The 18,362-nt window shown below is 54.7% G+C and overlaps 1 protein-coding gene across 1 annotated transcript in view; it reads left to right on the forward strand.

The window, feature by feature from the left end:
- The window catches only part of ENG (endoglin), a 30,918-nt gene that overhangs the window by 11,759 nt on the left and 797 nt on the right, over positions 1 to 18,362 (forward strand). Inside the window, exons 3-14 of the mRNA XM_081236280.1 lie at positions 6,254 to 6,394; positions 9,280 to 9,445; positions 10,125 to 10,290; positions 10,593 to 10,722; positions 11,165 to 11,339; positions 11,573 to 11,715; positions 14,445 to 14,582; positions 14,805 to 14,843; positions 15,339 to 15,455; positions 15,783 to 16,034; positions 17,093 to 17,147; positions 18,135 to 18,236. Coding sequence (XP_081092406.1) covers positions 6,254 to 6,394; positions 9,280 to 9,445; positions 10,125 to 10,290; positions 10,593 to 10,722; positions 11,165 to 11,339; positions 11,573 to 11,715; positions 14,445 to 14,582; positions 14,805 to 14,843; positions 15,339 to 15,455; positions 15,783 to 16,034; positions 17,093 to 17,147; positions 18,135 to 18,236 — 1,624 coding nt within the window. The remainder of the gene's footprint in view (positions 1 to 6,253; positions 6,395 to 9,279; positions 9,446 to 10,124; positions 10,291 to 10,592; positions 10,723 to 11,164; positions 11,340 to 11,572; positions 11,716 to 14,444; positions 14,583 to 14,804; positions 14,844 to 15,338; positions 15,456 to 15,782; positions 16,035 to 17,092; positions 17,148 to 18,134; positions 18,237 to 18,362) is intronic.

The raw sequence follows: 18,362 nt of genomic DNA on the forward strand, positions 1-18,362 counted from the left end.
TCTTCACGTCAGTCAACTAATTTGAGCCTCATAGGTTGTTGCTACGAGGCGGCTGAAACAGGGACTGTGAATCCGTTTGCAAAGGGGGAAGCTGAGGTCTAGCCTGACGGAGCTGGGTGCTCCTGGCCTTCTTGCCCCAAGGGTCGAGCCCATGATCCCAGATCTACTACCATGACAGCGAAAGACCCGTGGCTTCCCTGGGAGACATCTTCCACCCCAGGTGGCCCCCAAGAAGGGGGTCTACAGCCCAACAGTCCCCCTCAACCAGTCCTCGCCAGGTGCCTGCTCTGTGCCCAGCCTGTGTTGGGCATTGATGGTGCAGAGAGAAAGCAGATCTGGTCCTTGCCCTTGAGCCACTCGCAGGGGAGGCAGAGGTGGGCATGGGCATCCCTGGCACCAAGTGATGGACTCGGCAGCTGGGGAAGGGGAGGCAGGGGCCTGCGGGCCCCGGGAGGATGAGCACTGAGTGTGGAGGGAAGGAGGCATTAGGGAAACGACTCCCAGTGTCTAGCCAGAGCGAGAGGGGAGTCAAGGGCATTCCAGGCAGAAGACACTGTGGGAGCAAAGGCCTAGAGGCAAGAAACACGAGCGGGCAGCGGTGGCGTGGGTGGCGACTGTCTCAGCAACGGGCCCAATCCCTCCCAACCTATGGCTGCCGCCTTCAAACCCTGGCACAGAGAAACAGCTTTCCCCTGCATCCCCGCGTGGCCTCTGAAGCCTCAGATTTCCTGTGGGTGGGCGGCAGATGAGTTGTGGCAGCCAAGAGCCTCGGGGAGGAGAGGTTCGGCGGGGGGGGTGTGTGTGTTGGGAGGGTTTGCAGACAGACGAGGGGGCCGCTGGGCAGGGGCTCTATCTTGCTGGGTCCCCGAAGGGCAAGCTGGAGCCTGGATTCCGGGAGGGGGCCCAGGGTCACATCCTGACCTGCGGAGACAGGAAACCGGCCTGGTGTCTCAGCAGTTCCCGTCAGGCCGACTACACTGATCTGCTGTCTTCCTAACAAACCCCAGGCAGCCAGAGCTGAAACAGACGCTGATTCACCCCACTTCTGGGCAAACTCAGGGAACTGACGATGCCTTGCCCACCCCCAAGCACACGACTCACGGGGCTCTGGCACTGACTCTTTCCTGGGGAGAGGGGCAGACAAGGCTGCTCAGGCAGAGGGAGGGCAGGGGGGCCACGGGGTCCCCCAGACCATCCTGGGAGGCTGTGAAGGGCTGTGGAAGGCAGTGCCACCCTCAGACCTGGGCAAGGGGCCCCTGCCTGGCACTCACAATTTGCAGCCCCTCTCTGGCCCTTTTCCAGTTGCATCTCCCCCGCCCCGGGTGGGGAATCTGCCGAAGGGACCTGCTTCCCTCCCCTAGTCCCTACCCTGGGAACCCAGGACTCAGAATTCCCTGCCCAAGTGCGCTGGGCCTCCTCCCAGGGCTGGATGGGGCTCCTTCTTGTCCTTTCCTCTAGAAGGGGCACTGCAGGGCTGGGGTCAGCTCCCTTAGACCTGAAGGCTGGGTGAGGTGACTAAGGGTGGACATTGATGGTGCAGAGAGAAAGCAGACCTGGCCCCTGCCCTGGAGCCACTCCTGGGGGAGGCAGAGGTGGGCGTCAGCAGCCCTGGTACTGAGTGATGGACTCAGCAATGGGGGGCGCAGGGGGCTGGGAGGAGTGAGCATGGCAGCTTGGGCATCCAGGCTGGTTTTCCACACGTGTCCATGTGAAGAGAAGCAAGGTGCGCTGGGGCCAGGGGCTGTCATATATGTTCTTGCCCCAGGCCTTGCAGATATTAGGGGCAAGCTTGGTGGAGGGGCATGGGCTGGGGGTCAGACAGACTGGACAGGGATTGCATCTGCTCTCTCAGTGCTGTATCCCCAGTGTTCAGCTCAGGGTCAGTCCAGGTACTGGATGGATGGATGGATGGATGGATGGATGGATCGGTGGGGGAAATATACGTGTGTATAAGCATTTGCTGATTGTCCATCCCCAAGAGGTTAGTGGTGTCACTGACTGTTTGGGGGTGTTACTCTTGTTCTCTGCCAAGCTCCTGGATGACAGGGCTGTGCCTTCTTTCCTGTCCCCCTTTGACAGCATAGAAGCCCCAGGCTGGGCCCAGTGCTGGTCTCTCAGACAAATGAACTGGGGATGTGGGGACAACATGGGCTGACCAGGGACCCTCAGCTGGGGAGAGGAGCATGCCTCTCCTGGGTGTTATGGAAGCCCACCCTGTAGCCACCTGGCTGGAGACCATGACGCCCAGATGCCACTGGGAGCCCCAGGAGGCCGGATGGACTCTAGGGGCCACACAATACTAGAACATCACTGAGCCCAGCTCCTCCCTGCACAGATGGGGAGACTGAGGCCCAGAGAGGGGAAGCTGCAGGGTGGCATGGCTGAAGTAGGTCCCAATTCCAGCTAACTGCTGCCCAGCTCTAACGCCAGCCTCCTCAGCCCCCAAACCATGGCACTCCTCTGGATGAGCGGGCAGGGAGGGAACTGGCGGTAGTGAAAGCCAATCTATCAGTACTACCATGGGCACTGGACAACCCGCTTTGCAGGCAGAATCTCACTGAATCATCACAAGTCTATGAAGTGGGTATATTGTTCAGCCCATTTTCCAGATCAGGAAGCCAAGGCCCAGAGAGAGGAAGTAACTGCCCAGGGTCACAAGCGAATGACTGAGCCAGGGTTTGAATTCAGGTCAGTCTGGCTTTGACCCCCTTCACCTGTTACCCTGCCTGCATGTGCCGTCTGAATCTGCTGGGGTGGACAGAGGACGGCTGGCTCCAATCTGGCCGGCTCCAGTCTGGCCCTCGGAGTGGGGGGTGGGGGGTGGCTGCAGGCAGCCCCGAGGCTCCACTCCTAGAAGAATTGCTGGAAGCGACTTTCTATAAGTGGCTACTAGCACTCAGGACCTCCTCACCGAAATCTCCCCTTCCCGCCACTGACTCCTGGGCCAACAATGGCATCTGTGGGACACGGGCACAAAAATAGAAACATGGTCTCCCGCCCACTGGCTCAGGGAGGGGGCCGGGGCGGGCCCAGGCCGGCCCAGGTTGCAGAGCTGGGGGAGAGGGCTTGGCTGGCCTGCCCGCCTCGGCTGGGCTCCCAGAATTCCCAGGGTGACATTGGGAGGACTGGGAGCTTGGGGTGGGGGGCAAGGCAGGCCCCTTTCTTTGCCTTTCTTTGCCTTTGGGCTCCAGGCTGGGAGGGAAGAGGGAAGTCGGTGTGTGAGTGACCACGCTGATGAGTCAGGGCCATGGGATGGAAATGTTTGCTGTGGAAACCCTGACTGGATTTTTCTGGTAACCAGCTGGCCTTCGGCTCAGCCCAGGGGCTCAGAGACCCCAGGGAGCCCAGCCAGCCGAGTTTCCACATGGCTCGCTTGCTGTGGGGCCCTGGCCCCTGCCTGCCCCTGTTTGGGCTTCAGCCCCCACCCCCTTCCCAGCCCCCAACTCTACAGGGAGGGACTTGGTGACAACTGAATGGGGGGATTGGTATGTGAGCCCTGGGAGCACAGCCAGATGTCATGACAAACGTCACCAAGCTCCAGTCTCCTAACCCCCTCACCCTCAACATGACCCGACCCTGACCTCTACTTCTCTTTTTTAACTTCCTTTATCCCAAGCCCCACCTGGTTTTGGTTCCCATCCCTGTCTTACTCCCATTTCACAGATGGGGAAACTGAGGCACAGAGAAACTGGGACAGTTGCAGAGCGGCAGCAGGAACGGATGTTCACAGGGCTCTTTCCTCCCAGCTCAGGGGCTGCGCTCCCAGTCGCTCTGTCACCTGCAACGCTCTCGGCCTGCGGGTGTCCACCCAAGGGCAGAGGAGGGATCTCCTCGTCTGCAGCAGCCGTGGCACCTCCAAACCATGGGGCCCATCTGTTCACCATGTGTGGGCCTCAAGGTCTACTCCTCTGTGGGAGGACAGACAGATGGGGCTGCACAGTGATGAACTGTGGGGCAGTCTGGGGAGCGGCAGGATTGAGAGGGAGGACACGGTCCAGGTGAGCTATCCAGGGGTCCAGGCACCCACTCTGGCACCAGGCTGATGTGCACTGGGCGCCTGACTTCATCACTCACCTTGGCATGTGACCTCCCTGTCCCCAATGGCTGCATCTGTGAAATGGGAGAGTACCTGACCCTGCTTCATGAGAGCATGCACAACTTTTACAGCACAGGACTGGGCACAGATTAGGTTGAACCACGTGAAATTACTGATATTTGATTGTTGTTTCTTTAAAAGCTTTATCGTGAAAACATTTGCCTGTTTAAAGTGTACAGTTGAGTGGTTTTTATCAAATACACAGAGTTGTGCAATCATATTCGATTGTTCAAGCTAATAATACATAGGCAACTAAGGTAGGGAAGCTGGGGTGGGTGCATTCTTGATGGTTCAGACAGGTCAGCAGTGCCCGGGCCTTTCCTGACACCGCTGAGGTGGGTCTTCCTTCACTCCGGTTAATTTCGAGTACTGATCATAATCCTGGAACAAAATGTCAGTTCTGACCTTTAGATCGGTGTTTCATATTTTACCAGAATATGATATTGAATCCAGTATTTAATTCTTCAAGTATTTAGAATGCATAATATTTTTAAAAATTGATGAAACAAGATATTTCAAAATCCAAAAGTTATAAACCCATTAGGAAACATAAATTGATCAAAAATGTGAACTTATACAAACATAAATTTGAGACACATCATTCTATTATAAATTAGCATAAAAGTGATTATTCAAAAAATAAGCAACCTAAATAGCTCATTAAAATGAAAAACATTATTTAGGAAACATTGAAAAGGAAACATTATTTGCCTTTTTGTTGTTGTTTCAAAGAGCAAACTTACAAAGAGTGATTATGGTGTCATTATTAGGTAACGGAAATATTTCTGGCAGATTTTTCCAGCAGCTGAAACACTCTCTGGCTCTGTGACATCAGTTGGGGAAATGGCCCGGAGATAATTAGAAGTAAAATTGAAAAACTTTCCACTGATGTCTTCATCTTGAAATATCTGTCTCCTTTTTGATAAGTTTGAGGAGATTTGGGGAGGGTCAGCTTTTTGTCTCTTTGGAGAGACTGCCAGCTTTTGAGAGCCTCTGGAGTTTGTGTTTCAGTCAAGTGTTTCCATTTGTCTTTGTCCTCGTGAGGACGGGGCTTCTGAGGCCTATACCTGTCTCAGTTTCAGGAGTTACCTGTTCATACTCCATTGATTCAGAGAGTCTTTGAGCAGAGCAGGGGTTCTTCTTTCGATAGAAGCTTTGCCTTGTGGATCGCTGTGTTCTTTTTCTTCTTGAGAATAAGGAGGTATAGAAAAATGTGATGGGACAGGATAGCGGTTGAGAGTAGGGGCCTGCCCAGGTCCAGATCTGAGCTCCATACTTACTTGCTGTGTGATCATGGGCAAATGACTTCACCTCTTTGTGTCCCACTTCCTCATCTGTGAGTGAGAATAACAATGGCACCTACCTCTTCAGGCTGTCGTGGGGATTAAGTGAGTCAATGTGTAAAGCACTTAGAATAGTCCAAGCACTTAGTAAGCACTATATAAGTGTGAGGTATTAATTCTTGTTGTTGTCGTTGTTCTGAAAGAATCCTAAATGCATACCCCATGATCAATTAAGTTTTTTAATGCAGTCGGTACCTCTCAAGACATAAATGATTTCAACTTACACTTCTTATAAAATATCAAAATAATGGTATTACTCAACAAAATATGAGTATTTGGTACTTTAAAATAGTAAAGCAAACAGGAATACTGCAAACTGGGGAGGGTTTGATGCCTCAACGCTGTTGCATAGCGACAGAGAAAGGGCACAGGGTACTCTCTAAGTCACACAGGTGTTTGCAGGCCTGGTACACAGCAGGTGCTCTGTGGAAATAATAAACCTCAACTGACTACTGGATAAAGTTCAGGTTCATTGCATTTACATATTTATGTTCATGGAAAGGCATTTTATTTTAAATATAGCCGTGTGTACATGTCAATCCCAAACTCCCAATCTATCCCTCCCTGCTACCCTTAAAAAAACATCTCCTTGGATTTGCTGGGACTCATCTCCTTCATTTGTTCAGAAAATTTTTTCTGGGTACCTCCTGAGGGCCAGGCACTGTGCTGGGCTCTGGGAGACAGGAGTGGACAAGTTGGGCAGGGAGAATGGAGTGGAAGCTTACAGCAAATGAGTCGTCACTACTGATCTGGTGGCACAGCCTGTGCAATCTGACTGGTCTATGCATGTGTCTCTCCCCTGCCCCCATTCCAGGAGGTGTCAGTGCTGGAGCTGACTCTCCAGACATCCAAGCAAAATGGCAGCCTGCCCCGAGAGGTGCTCCTGGTCCTCAGCACTAACAAGACCATTTTCCTGAAGTTGCAGGCTCCGGGAATCCCGCTCCACCTGGCCTACGTGAGTGTGTTACCTCCAGCCCCAGCCTCAGGCACGGGCCGTAGGAGGCTCCTGCTGTCCACCTCTGTGGGCCAGGGTCCCCTTCTTCTCTTTTTCATTCTGACATTATTCACCAGGGCCCAGCCTGGTGAATCCCATGGGGCCCTGACAGAGAGAACGCAAAGGGCAACAGAACCTGGGATAAAGAGCCCAAACCTGGAGGTGGGAATGAGGTTGGTGTGCAACCCTGGCCAACTCCAATCCTCTCTCATAGCCTCAGTTTTCCCATATGTGCAGTGGGAGAACTGAGGATAGTCCCATAAAATAACCTTGTCACTGTCTTTGAAAAAGTTACAAGACATAAATTTGAAAATATTTAAGTGCAGACGAAAAAGGCCAGGAAGAAACCTAACAATGATGGACTTCCCTGGCCACGCTTAAGACTCCACGCTTCCAATGCAGGGGGCACGGGTTTGATCCCTGGTCAGGGAACTAAGATTCTGCATGCTGCACGGAGCGGCCCCAAAACCAAAACCAAAACCAAACAAAAGAAACCTAACAATGCGTTAACAGTAGTTATGGGGAATTCCCTGGTGAAAAACCAAACAAAACAGTACTTATGGGAGTGGGATGCGGAGAGATATCTGTTTTGTTCTTTAAACTTTGTTGAATTTGCAAGATTTGCTATAATTAGCATGGCCTATGTTGGAGAAAAATTATTTTTAAAAAATTCAGATAGTAAGTGTCAGACACATCCACCAGAGAGAGGAGGTCCACGGTCCGGGACCCACAGTGAGGAAGCTCGGGGCTGGAGGAGGCGGGGCGGACCGTGGCACCGCCCCCTCCACAGGGAAGGCCCTGGGAGGTGATCCCCAGATGCGAGCAGCTGTTGTTTACAGCCAGAGAAAGCAGAGGGGAGGGAGCCAGGGCCCGGGTTGGGGGGTGGGGGTGGGGGGGGAGAGCAAAGATAACTAGTGGGAGAGAGACACAGGAAGAAAAATGGCAACGAAAAGAGGCCTGTTGTGAGAGGAATAGACAGACCCTCAGAGAGACCACAGAGTTCCAGGAGCGGGAGAGAGGAGCTGGGGACCTGAAGACGGGCCCGGATCCAGGGCTGCCTGGGAGACGGGCCCAGACATGCAGAAGTTGAGGGGGTGCGGGGCTGGCGGCAGGGGCAGCACACAGGCAGACGGGGCTGGCCAGCGCCGACGCCCCCGGGAGGGAAGTTGCAAAGCCGTTAACGAAGCCAACCAGGAGGGCAGAGCCGACCGACCCCACGCGGCACATCCCTCGGCTCCCAGTGCGGGAAAGCGAGACCCTGCCACGGCTCCCCCTTCCTCTCGACTCTCCCCTTTCCCCTTCCTACTCCCGGACGCCCTGGCGGCCCAGCCCCGGGATCTAGGCCCGGCGGCGGGGCTCCGGGTGACGCAGGGCAGATGAACAGCGCCCGCCCGCCCGCCGGGGCCGGAAGGTCGTAGCAGCCGCCGGCTCCGACCTCCGCCAAGCCTTCCTTCCCCCCTCCCCGCCCCACGCTAAGAATACATGGCCGGGGGGCCGGGCGAGGGGCACCTCCGGAGCCGCGCGCGGCCTCGGCCCGCAATTTCCGGAGCCGGGTGCCCCGCAGCCGGAGCCGGGACGCTGCTGGAGGGACAAAGAGCCTCACGGGGGCGCAGGCCTCTGTGCCAGACCCAGCACCAGGAGACTGACAAACGCCTTGACCTTTAATCCCTATTACATTCCCATTTTACAGAGCTGACTCTGAGGGTCAGATGGGTAAAAGTTCCCCCACCCCCAAACTCTCCAGCTCTGACCCACTGCCACAGCCCTTACGTACGGGCGGGCGCTGGGTTCCTCACCCAGGTGCTCATCACTTTGCCCCCCGTTACAGTCCTCCTCCATTCCAGGTGGACCATTCTATGGTGTCTTGCCTATTGCCACTGTCAGGCAGTCCCCCTTAGTATCTAGCCTGAAGCCCTTATGCTGCTGCTTCAGCACAGTGCCTCTGGCTTTGGAGATAGATGGAAAAGGATCTCTCTTGAGTCTGTGGCCCCAACAGCTTCCTCTGAACCCTTTGACTTCAGCAGAAGTACCTACACCAGGAAGCCTTTCCTATTTCCTTCCCCAGCACACCAGAGTCTCTCCTGAAGCGTGGGCAGTGGAGGCAGTGAGGTGCTGGAGCCACCCAGATTCTCATCCCTGTCCATCCAGGGGACGTGTCTTGCTCCTTTGTTTCTTATTAAATAATGTCCTCGGTCTTCTGTTGTTTCAAATGACTTGAGGCATGACTAGTTTCTGGATGGTAAGATCCCCCAGAGCAGGGACCACCCCTGTTTGTCTTTCATTCATTCATGTATTCATCCATTCCTTCTCTCTTGCCTTCTCCCTTCCCACGTGCAGGGAGCACCTGCCATGTGCCAGGCATCAGGGAGAAGCTGCCATGTCACGATCCCAGTGCTGGGCCCAGGGCCCGGCACGAAGTCAGACAAATATTTCTCAGTGCCTACTATGTGTCAAGTCCCATGCAGGGGTGCGCGAGGCAGGCGTTGTCCCTCACAGACCTTAGAGTGTGGGGGAAACAGACAGTAACCACAAATGTCGTAAGTGTGGGCTGAATGAGGATGCCTGTGGAGGGGTGCGAGGGTGATGTTTGGACAGGTGGATGCACGTGGATGTGTGTCCATCCAGCTCCCCAGGTGTAGAAAGGAGATGGGCAGATCCGGCTGTGGGGGAGCCCTAGTTAGGGGACTGTGAGCTGACTTCAGGTCCACCGGCCTCAGCACCCTCAGGCCTGGCCTCCTCTGCTCAGCCAAACAGCTGCCTCCTCAGATTATCTCCTGACCTCCTGCATGGGACAGAGGGGACTCAGGCCCAGGCACAGCACCCTGAGCCTTCACATGTCTCCCCAGAACCCCAGCCTGGTCATCTTCCAAGAGCCCGCAGAGGTCAACACCACACAGCTGCCACCCTTCACTACCAAGGGTGAGCTCCTCAACTGGGCGGACACAAAGGGTCCCATCACCTCTGCTGCTGAGCTGAACAATCCCCAAAGCATCCTCCTCCGTCTGGACCAAGGTCAGCTTCCCCAACAGCCTCTCTGGGTTCAGGACTGGGCTCTGGAGGAATGTGAGTTCCTCTGGCTCATTCCTCGGATGTGGACACTAAGGCACTGAGAGGGGATGTGATTTGCCCCAGGTCCCACATAGCAGGTCAGTGTGCTCTTAGGCAGTGATTACCCCTTCACCAAATATTAGATTGAACCACGTGAAATTGCTGCTAGTTGTCAGTTTCTTGAACTACAAAAACAGCACTTTCTTATAATTTATTGTGTACCTACTAGGCACCAAGCCCTATGCTAGGGACATCTGGGGACTCTGGGGACAGATGTGGTGGGGAGATGATAATAAATATGCACACAGACGAATTCTATAATTTCAGGTCATGGTAAATTCTGTAAGAAAGATAAAAGGGGGATGGTGTGCTGGTGGTTACAGGGCTGCATCCCTAGCATATGCCATGCGTGCATACCTTAAATTAACCCTGTGTTGACAGATGAGGAAACAGAGGCCAGGGACTTCCCCTGGGTCCCTCTGCTGTAAGTGGTGGAGGGGTGATTCGAACCCCGGTCCTCCCATGCCCCCCCCTCTTTGCTGCTCCATCCTGCCTGCCCCACCGTTTCTGTGGCTGAGGGTGGGCCTCTGTATTAGATGCCAGGCTGCTCGAGGAGGAGACATAAGTGCGTTTGTCTCCGCAGCCCCGAGGTCACCGTCTTCCTGCAGTCTGGAACCCCACAAGGACATGGGCCACACACTCGAATGGAGCCCTAACGCCCAGGCCTCCGTCCGGGGCTGTCGCTTGGAAGGTGTGGCTGGCCACAAGGAGGCGCACATCCTGAGGGTCCTACCGGGCCCAGAGGCCTGGTAAGGGTGCCCGCCCCGCCCCGCCAGCCCCACCCCCTATAAAGCCCTGCCTCTATCCAAGCCTCAGCCCCGCCCCTGGCCTGGTCAGAGTACTGTCACCCCCACCTATCTCGGGGCCCCACCCGTTTCCTCATCCACCCCACAGACCCACAACCGACCGGGTTAAGAGCGCAGCCGCTGCCCACCCGACCCCAGGTCTTGTCCCTGCCCCGCAAGTCCGGGTCAAGCACCAACCCTCCACACCCCGTCCCCTGCACCCCGCACTACCGCCCGCTCTGAGACGGAGGTCTGTCTCCCCACAGGCCCCGGACAGTGACCGTGAAGGTGGAGCTGAGCTGTGCTTCGAGGGATCCCGACGCCGCCGTGCTCATCCTTCAGGGTCCACCCTACGTGTCCTGGCTCATCGACGCCAACCACAACATGCAGATCTGGGTGAGACCCCGTTCAGGTCTCCCCAAGGCTCCCCAAAGAAAAAAACCAAACTCCCTGCACCGTCACCCCAGCCCTGAGCCTTTATACAGGATGCTCCTTCTGCCCCCAACCTCTCCTTCTGTGCACTATCTATTCTTCCTTCAGACCTTCACCTAGATGTTACCTCCTCCAGGAAGTCTTCCCAGATCCCTTAGGGAGACCCCTAACCCAGCCCACAGGGTCTGAAAAGTTTCCTGGAGAGGTGAACTCCAAGCTGAGTTGAAAGACGAACAGGAACCCGTAGATGAGGGGAGGTGGCCCAGGCAGGGGAAACAGCAGGAGCGAAGGAGAGAGCAGGATCGAGGCCTGGCAGACCCTCACTGGCCTGCAGGTGCCCCCGCCAGGCTGTGTGCCCCCTGACCGTGTCTGTAGCCCCCTGCCCTGCCTCTCTCCCTGTCCTTAGACCACTGGTGAATACTCCTTCAAGATCTTTCCGGAGAAGAACATCCGTGGCTTCCACCTCCCAAACACAACGCAAGGCCTGCTGGGGGAGGCCCGGAGGCTCAACGCCAGTGTAGTAGCGTCCTTTGTGGAGCTCCCTCTGGCCAGTGTCGTCTCTCTGAGGGCACCCAGCTGTGGTGAGCACCCGGCTCCCTCCCTCGCCCCCCTCCCTGCCCTTGCCCTCTCCTTGGATCTGTAGCCATGCCCAGCTGCTGTGTGTGCTGGGCAAGTTGCATCAGCTGGTCAGAGCCCCATTTTCCTCATCTGCATCTCAGGGACACTGAGAGTACCTAGCTATAGAAGTGCTTAGCGCTTAAGAGCACAGCGAGCCGGCAGTGACTGTCTGCCGGCTGCCTCTGCTGCCCTGCAGGCAGTGGGCTGCAGCCCTCACCCACACCGGTCCAGACCACGCCTCCCAAGGAGGGTTGCAACCAGGAGCTGCTCCTGTCCCTGATCCAGCCCAAGTGCTCCGAGGACGTCATGACTCTGGTACTCAACAAAGATCTCATCTCGGTAAGGGAACTCCTGGCCTCCGGCCCAGCTGACGTGGGCAACTGGTCCTTCCTCTAGCCCAAGAATCTTGGGGTCCTAATCCAGGCAGGAGGACAAATCATATCCCTCGGCAAGCGTCAGTTTTTCCACTTGTAAAATGGGGTTGATAATGGTCCCTACCATGTGGTGAGAATTACATGAGGTCTGACGACCCAGCCAGATGTGGAACAGTAAGTGCTCAATAAATAGATACTAGGTAGTCGTCATTATTAATCCTAAATGGAGGCTGAGCTGAGTGGCCACTTAGAATATCTATACAATATGATGTCTGCCTAATTGAAGAACAAAGATATTTATTATAAAAATAACACAGGCTTTTTTAAATGTGGAAAAAATTAGAAGAAAATCTCAATCACCCCATCCAAAGACAATGGCTACCAACAATTTGGTGGATTTCTTTCTGGAATGTTTTCTCTGTGTATTTCTTATACAGTGTAATCATATTGTATGCAATTGTCTGTTTCCTGCTATATTCATTTAATGTATTTTTAAAACTTTGACATATGTACTTAATAATATCACTTATTATTTTTTTAACATTGATTTATTTATTTGGCTGCGCCGGGTCTCAGTTGCGGCAAGCGGGCTCTTAGTTGCGGCATGTGGGATCTTTAGTTGAGGCTTGCATGTGGGATCTTCCCGGACCGCGGCACGAACCCGTGTCCCCTGCATCGGCAGGCGGACTCTCAACCACTGCGCCACCAGGGAAGCCCTAACATCACTTTATTTATTTATTTATTTATTTATCTATCTATTTATCTATTTATTTATTTATTTATTTATTTTTGCTGTACACGGGCCTCTCGCTGTTGTGGCCTCTCCCGTTGCGGACGGAGCACAGGCTCCAGACGCGCAGACTCAGCGGCCATGGCTCACGGGCCCAGCCGCTCCGCGGCATGTGGGATCTTCCCGGACCTGGGCACGAACCCACGTCCCCTGCATCGGCAGGCGGACTCTCAACCACTGCGCCACCAGGGAAGCCCCTTAACATCACTTTAAAAGCACATCCAATCCCATGATATTGACATGCCATAATTAACTCCTCCTCCCTCGTTAGACATTTGGGTTGTTTGCAATTCTGTAATATTATAAATATGCAGAAAGTGTCTTTGTGCATATGAAATTTTTCTTTAAATAGGATTATTTTCTTAGGATAGGTTTCCACATTAGTGAGATTGCTGGGTCAAAATGAGTGAACATTCTGGAAGTTTTGATACATGTTGCCAACCGGCTTTCCAATAGATGATTCCAATTTTCACTGCTGATTAATGAGAACACTTTGACTCTCTCTCTCCCCAAATTATTATTTTTTGTCTAAAAAACTTTTTGCTGATGTGAGAGTGGGAACACTGTTCTATTCTTGTTTGAATCTCTACTTCTTTTTTTTTTTTATTGCGGTACGCGGGTCTCTCACTGCTGTGGCCTCTCCCATTGCGGAGCACAGGCTCCAGACGCGCAGGCTCAGCGGCCATGGCTCACGGGCCCAGCCGCTCCGCGGCATGTGGGATTTTCCTGGACCGGGGCACGAACCCGCGTCCCCTGCATCGGCAGGCGGACTCTCAACCACTGCGCCACCAGGGAAGCCCTCTACTCCTTTGATTAGTAGTGAGTTTGGGCTTGGCTTCGTGCGACTGATAATAACCACAGTCTCTGTGTGCGTTGTAACTTGGTATTTTTCTTGATGATTTTTATTAGCTTTTTACATGAAGAAAGACATTTGTGGCCCTTTGTCCATCATTCTTATTGAAATAACCTCTCCCGGTTTGTTAGAGTTCTTTACATTTTGGCCAGAGTGTTTTTTAATTTTTTGGACATTTGAAAACGTTGGGCCATCCTAGCTGGTCATCTTTTCCTCTGTGATTTTTTTTCTAGCCTTTCCGAGGCAGGAAATCTCTCTGCCAGAGCCTTGACAAGTCATGCGTGTTCTCAGGGATTTTTAGAATGACGTTTAACTCTACATCCATGTGGAAGTCTTTTGGGGTGTGGGGTATTGGGGCCTAGGTGAAGCTCCACCTGTCTGCGGCCCATCTCCCCCTCCTCCCTTGCCTCTGTGTGGCCAGACAGATGTCTGGGAGGTGGAGGTACCAGCGATGGCTGGCATTACTGCCGTCCTGTCCCAAGAGGTCTGGATGCATACACTGTAATCCATCGATCTCTGAAACATTGCACTCCAGTTAAAAAGAATGTTCTAGATCTATAATATAAACGCAGAAAGATGTCTGTGATTTATTGTTCAGTGATAAAACCAAGCTAAAGCATGAAGGACGGTATGATGCCATTTGTTAAAAATGAGGGGGAAAAAAGGGACTTCCCTGGCGGTCCAGTGATTAAGATTCTGAGCTCCCACTGCAGGGGGAACTAAGATCCCGCATGCCGGGCAGCACGGCCAAAAAAAAAAAAAAAAGGAAAAGGGAAACCAACAAAGCCACACAATTTCTCTGAGTGTGTATGTCTGTAGAGAAGAAAACACTCATGATGTCACAGATCATTGCTAAGTACAAAAGTGTTTGTCAAGTTCAGGAAAAGTAGTCTTAAATGGTGTGGGATGATGAGAACTAACAAAAATGGGGAAGGGAGCAGATTTGGGACCCCTGGGGGGTAGTCAGTCCTTGGTGCTGGGGGGTGATGGACAGGCCCCCGGGAGCCCCGTGCCTCCTGACCGTTCCCCTCCCCCCCCAACCCTGGCCCAGACTCTGAGGTGCACCATCACGAGCCTGACCTTCTGGGACTCCAGCTGCCAGGCTGAGGACAGAGATGACCAGTTTGTCTTGCGCAGCGGCTACTCCAGCTGTGGCATGATAGTGACAGAAAATGTGATCAGTAACGAGGTAAGAGCTGTGGTGGGAAAGGTATCAGGGCCGGCTTAATTGGCGCCCCCTGGATCTTCCAGGCTGAGGGGCGTTTGGGAGAGCGGGTGTGATGCTCAGTAGGAAGACAAGTTTAGCCATTGGTTGGCGCAGTCTCCCCATCCACAAAAATGGGTGCGTTGGGTGGGATGCCCTCTGGACTCCTTTCTGGCTCTGACCAGCTCCCTGGCTCTGTTCCTGCAGGTGATCGTCAACCTCCTGTCAAGCTCATCACCACAGCAGGTGAGATGGAGGATCACCGTGCTAACCCATCTGGTCCAGGGTCCTGGGGTCCATTCCTGGCCTGGGAGGGAGCAGGCCTCAGGAAATTCAGGCCCTGATCCTGGCAAGCCAATGTGTCTCCAGCGTGCCTCAGTCTCCCCTTCCGTGCAATGGGAGCAGTACTGTTTAGGGTTATGTTCTCAGCCTCTCAAGTCAGAGGGTTCATACACATATCGGCTGTGTGGCCTTGGGCAAATCACATAAGCTTTCTGGGCCCAAAGGTCCTGTTAATAGTGGCATATGGGATGAGCCATCACTGAGATGATGCATGGAAAGCACTTCACACAGGTCTCGTGCAGAGCAAGTTCTTGATAAATATCAGTTTGGGGTGGGGGGTGGTTTAAGGTGGTGACGAAGGTCAGGCAACAACTCTGGACCATGACTCCTGCTCCCACCCCTTACCTCCCTGGCTGGGTGCCTCCCCGACTGACCAAGCCCCCCTCCCATCTCCCACAGAAAAAGGTGCAGTGCATCAACATGGACAGCCTCTCCTTCCAGCTGGGCCTCTACCTCAGCCCGCACTTCCTCCAGGCCTCCAACACCATCGAGCTAGGGCAGCAGGGCTTTGTGCAGGTACTGGACTTGACCTCTTAGGCCTGCCAACTCCTGGGATTTCTCAGAGCCTTTCTTTCCACCCAATGGAACTTGACTTCCCAGAGGGAGGAGGGAGCCCCCATGGTGCTTGGTGGAGGGGAGAGAGAGCAAAGGCAGAGCTCAGACACTGGTTGGAATGTCCCCTCTTCTTCCTCATTTGCTCCAGGCAGGCCCATGACCGTCCTTCCACCGTCGAGGTTCTGGAGCAGGAACTCTAGAATGAGTCTAGCTTATTTCATGCGAACAGGTAGGGCGGAGAGTTAAGAGTAACTGACCGTGCCTCGTCCCCCCTTGCTACCCATGCAGGTGAGCGTGTCCCCATCGATCCCTGAGCTCACGATCCAGCTGGACAGCTGCCAACTGAATTTGGGGCCTGACGTGGAAATCGTGGAACTCATCCAGAGCCAGGCAGCCAAGAGCAGCTGTGTGAGCCTGCTGTCCCCGAGCCCTGGTGGTGACATGCGCTTCAGCTTCCTCCTCCGTGGCTACATGGTGCCCATGCCCACGACTGGCATCCTCAGCTGCACTGTAGCCCTGCGTCTCAGCACTTGGTCCCTGGTGAGTAGGGGCTGGGCTAAGCCCAGCTTCAAGGGTGGCTTCCGGGTCTGGCGTTTTCAGGAAGGGATATGATAGACCATGAGGACGTGGGACCAGTGGGCGAAAGACACAGCCACAGGCAGGCGCGTGGCCTCTGGGCACCAGGGGCACTCTTTCTGCCACCCTTCAGCCTTCTGACGGCTGTGTCTTGGACATTGGTAGGATACGCAGCTGCAACCATTAGCTATCCATCCATCCATCCATCCCACCCACTCATCTAGCCGTCTTCCCACTATCCCATCCAGTCATCCATTTATCAGTTGCTACTTCTCACCATCCCACCCAGTCATTCGTCCACAGTCCTTCCATCAGCCCAGTCCCCCAGCCAGCCAGCCATCCTTCTACCATCCCACCTAGCCATACGGCAATCCCTGCATCCAGGAATCCATCCACCCACCCGTCTATCCATGCAGTATGATCACCGGTGTAATCTCAACAAACAGGAGACCTCGGGGAAGAGGGTTAGTACAAAGGACACAAAATTCTGATCTTCTGCACTTACCGGTCACGTTTCACCATCCAGTGGATACCTGTTCTCAGACACTCAGCCCTGGACACACTCACACAGTCATCCCCAGGCCCTTGCACTCAGAAGGGTCTCCAGGATTAAAAGCCTCTCTGGTTCTATGAAGCTGGAGAAGCCCCTGAGGCTGCTCCTGAGTGGGCCTCTCCCCAGCCACAGTGAGCCTGGGCCTCTGGGCTGACCTGGCTCCTCTCACCCAGGCATTCACAAGGGTGATGGATACAGTGCCCCCATAATCCTCATGGGAGTTGGGGCCCTCTCAGGAACTCACAAGAACCATTCCAGCAGCAGCCAAGGATTGTCTGGCCAACACCCCCCCACAGCACAGAACTACCAGCACTTGCCCAAAGGCTGCCAGCCAGAAGGTGGTGGAGAGGGGGCTCAGAGTCAAGGCCCCAGGGTGGGCTGTGACAGGCCAGGGTCACAGAGGCAGGGAGTAAGCCTGGAAGCTGCTCTCGAAGGCTGTGTCACACACTGTGTACTCTTCCTCCCCAAGGACGTCCAGAGGACCGTCTCCACACGCCTGAACATTGCCAGCCCTGGCCTCCATGGTGAGTTCTCTCTAAGTCTCTCCAGGGTTCCAGGGGCTGAGGTCAGAGTGGGACATGATGGACGGCCCAGAGGGATGGGTCTAGGCACACAGCAGGGAGGACCCCAGAGAGTAGGGTCCACAGCTGCCTCTTCCAGATGGAGAGCCTTTGTCCGTGACCACCCCGTGGGCCCGGATTCCAGGCCTTTGGTTCTTCTTGATCCCCAAGGTTGCTGGCTGACCTTGCTGGGGGGCGGGGGATGGGGCCTCCTAGGATGAGACTTGGGGCAGCACTGGCCTCACCTTCCTTAAGGCCCCTAGTGTGGAGGGTATGCCTAAGCCTTCAGCCCAGCTCCCTCCAGCCTGGGCAGAAGAGTCCCTGACACTGAAGGCAGAGGTGGGAGAGGCATCTGCCACCTGGGCCTGGATGGAGCCCCTACACCCAGCCTGCAACCAACAGGGCAGGCTAATGACCCCACTGCAGGGATGGGAACTCAGAGGCCTAAGGGGAGGCTGCCTGGCCCATAGTCACACAGGAATCGGGAGTGTGGAAAGAGTGAAGCTTGGGAAAACCCAAGAGCAGAGCTGAAGAGCCCTCAGAGGTGCTCTGGCTTATCCCTACCATGGTATAGGGCTCAGAGAGGGGCAGGGACTGACCTAAGGGCACACAGCGGGACTCTGGACTCTCCGGCCCCACTCACACTTTGCTCAGATTATACCATGCATCCTCCCTAAAAATGCATCTCTACCAGCCTTGGGAGGCAGAGGCATGGCCCAAAGGCCTGGCTGGGCCCTCTGGGTGAATGGTCATAGCAACCACGGCTTAGTGTCAGGCATGGGTGTGATGAACCCATTTGCTAGGTGAGGAAACTGGGGCTCAGAGAAGTCAGGGTCAGTAGCTGAGCTGAGACTGGCACCGAAACCTGTGCTCCTGGCCAGCACAACAGGGCAGGGGGGCAGGGAGGAGGCGGCAGTGCTGACCACAGCTGTCCTGCCCTTGGTTGCGCAGACAAAGGCCTCGTCCTGCCCGCTGTGCTGGGCATCACCTTTGGCGCCTTCCTCATTGGGGCCCTGCTCACCGCCGCGCTCTGGTACATCTACTTGCACACGCGTGAGTATCCCAGGCCCCCACGATGAGTGCTCAGGACCCCTCCACCACCACCTGGGGGAGCCCGGCGAAGCCTCTGGGGGAGTGGGGAGCCCTGGCCGGGGCCCTGACCTCCGCCCCTGCCCCCAG

This window comes from Mesoplodon bidens, assembly GCF_964165515.1.
Source record: "Mesoplodon bidens genome assembly, chromosome: 6".
Taxonomy (NCBI): Eukaryota; Metazoa; Chordata; class Mammalia; order Artiodactyla; family Ziphiidae; genus Mesoplodon; species Mesoplodon bidens.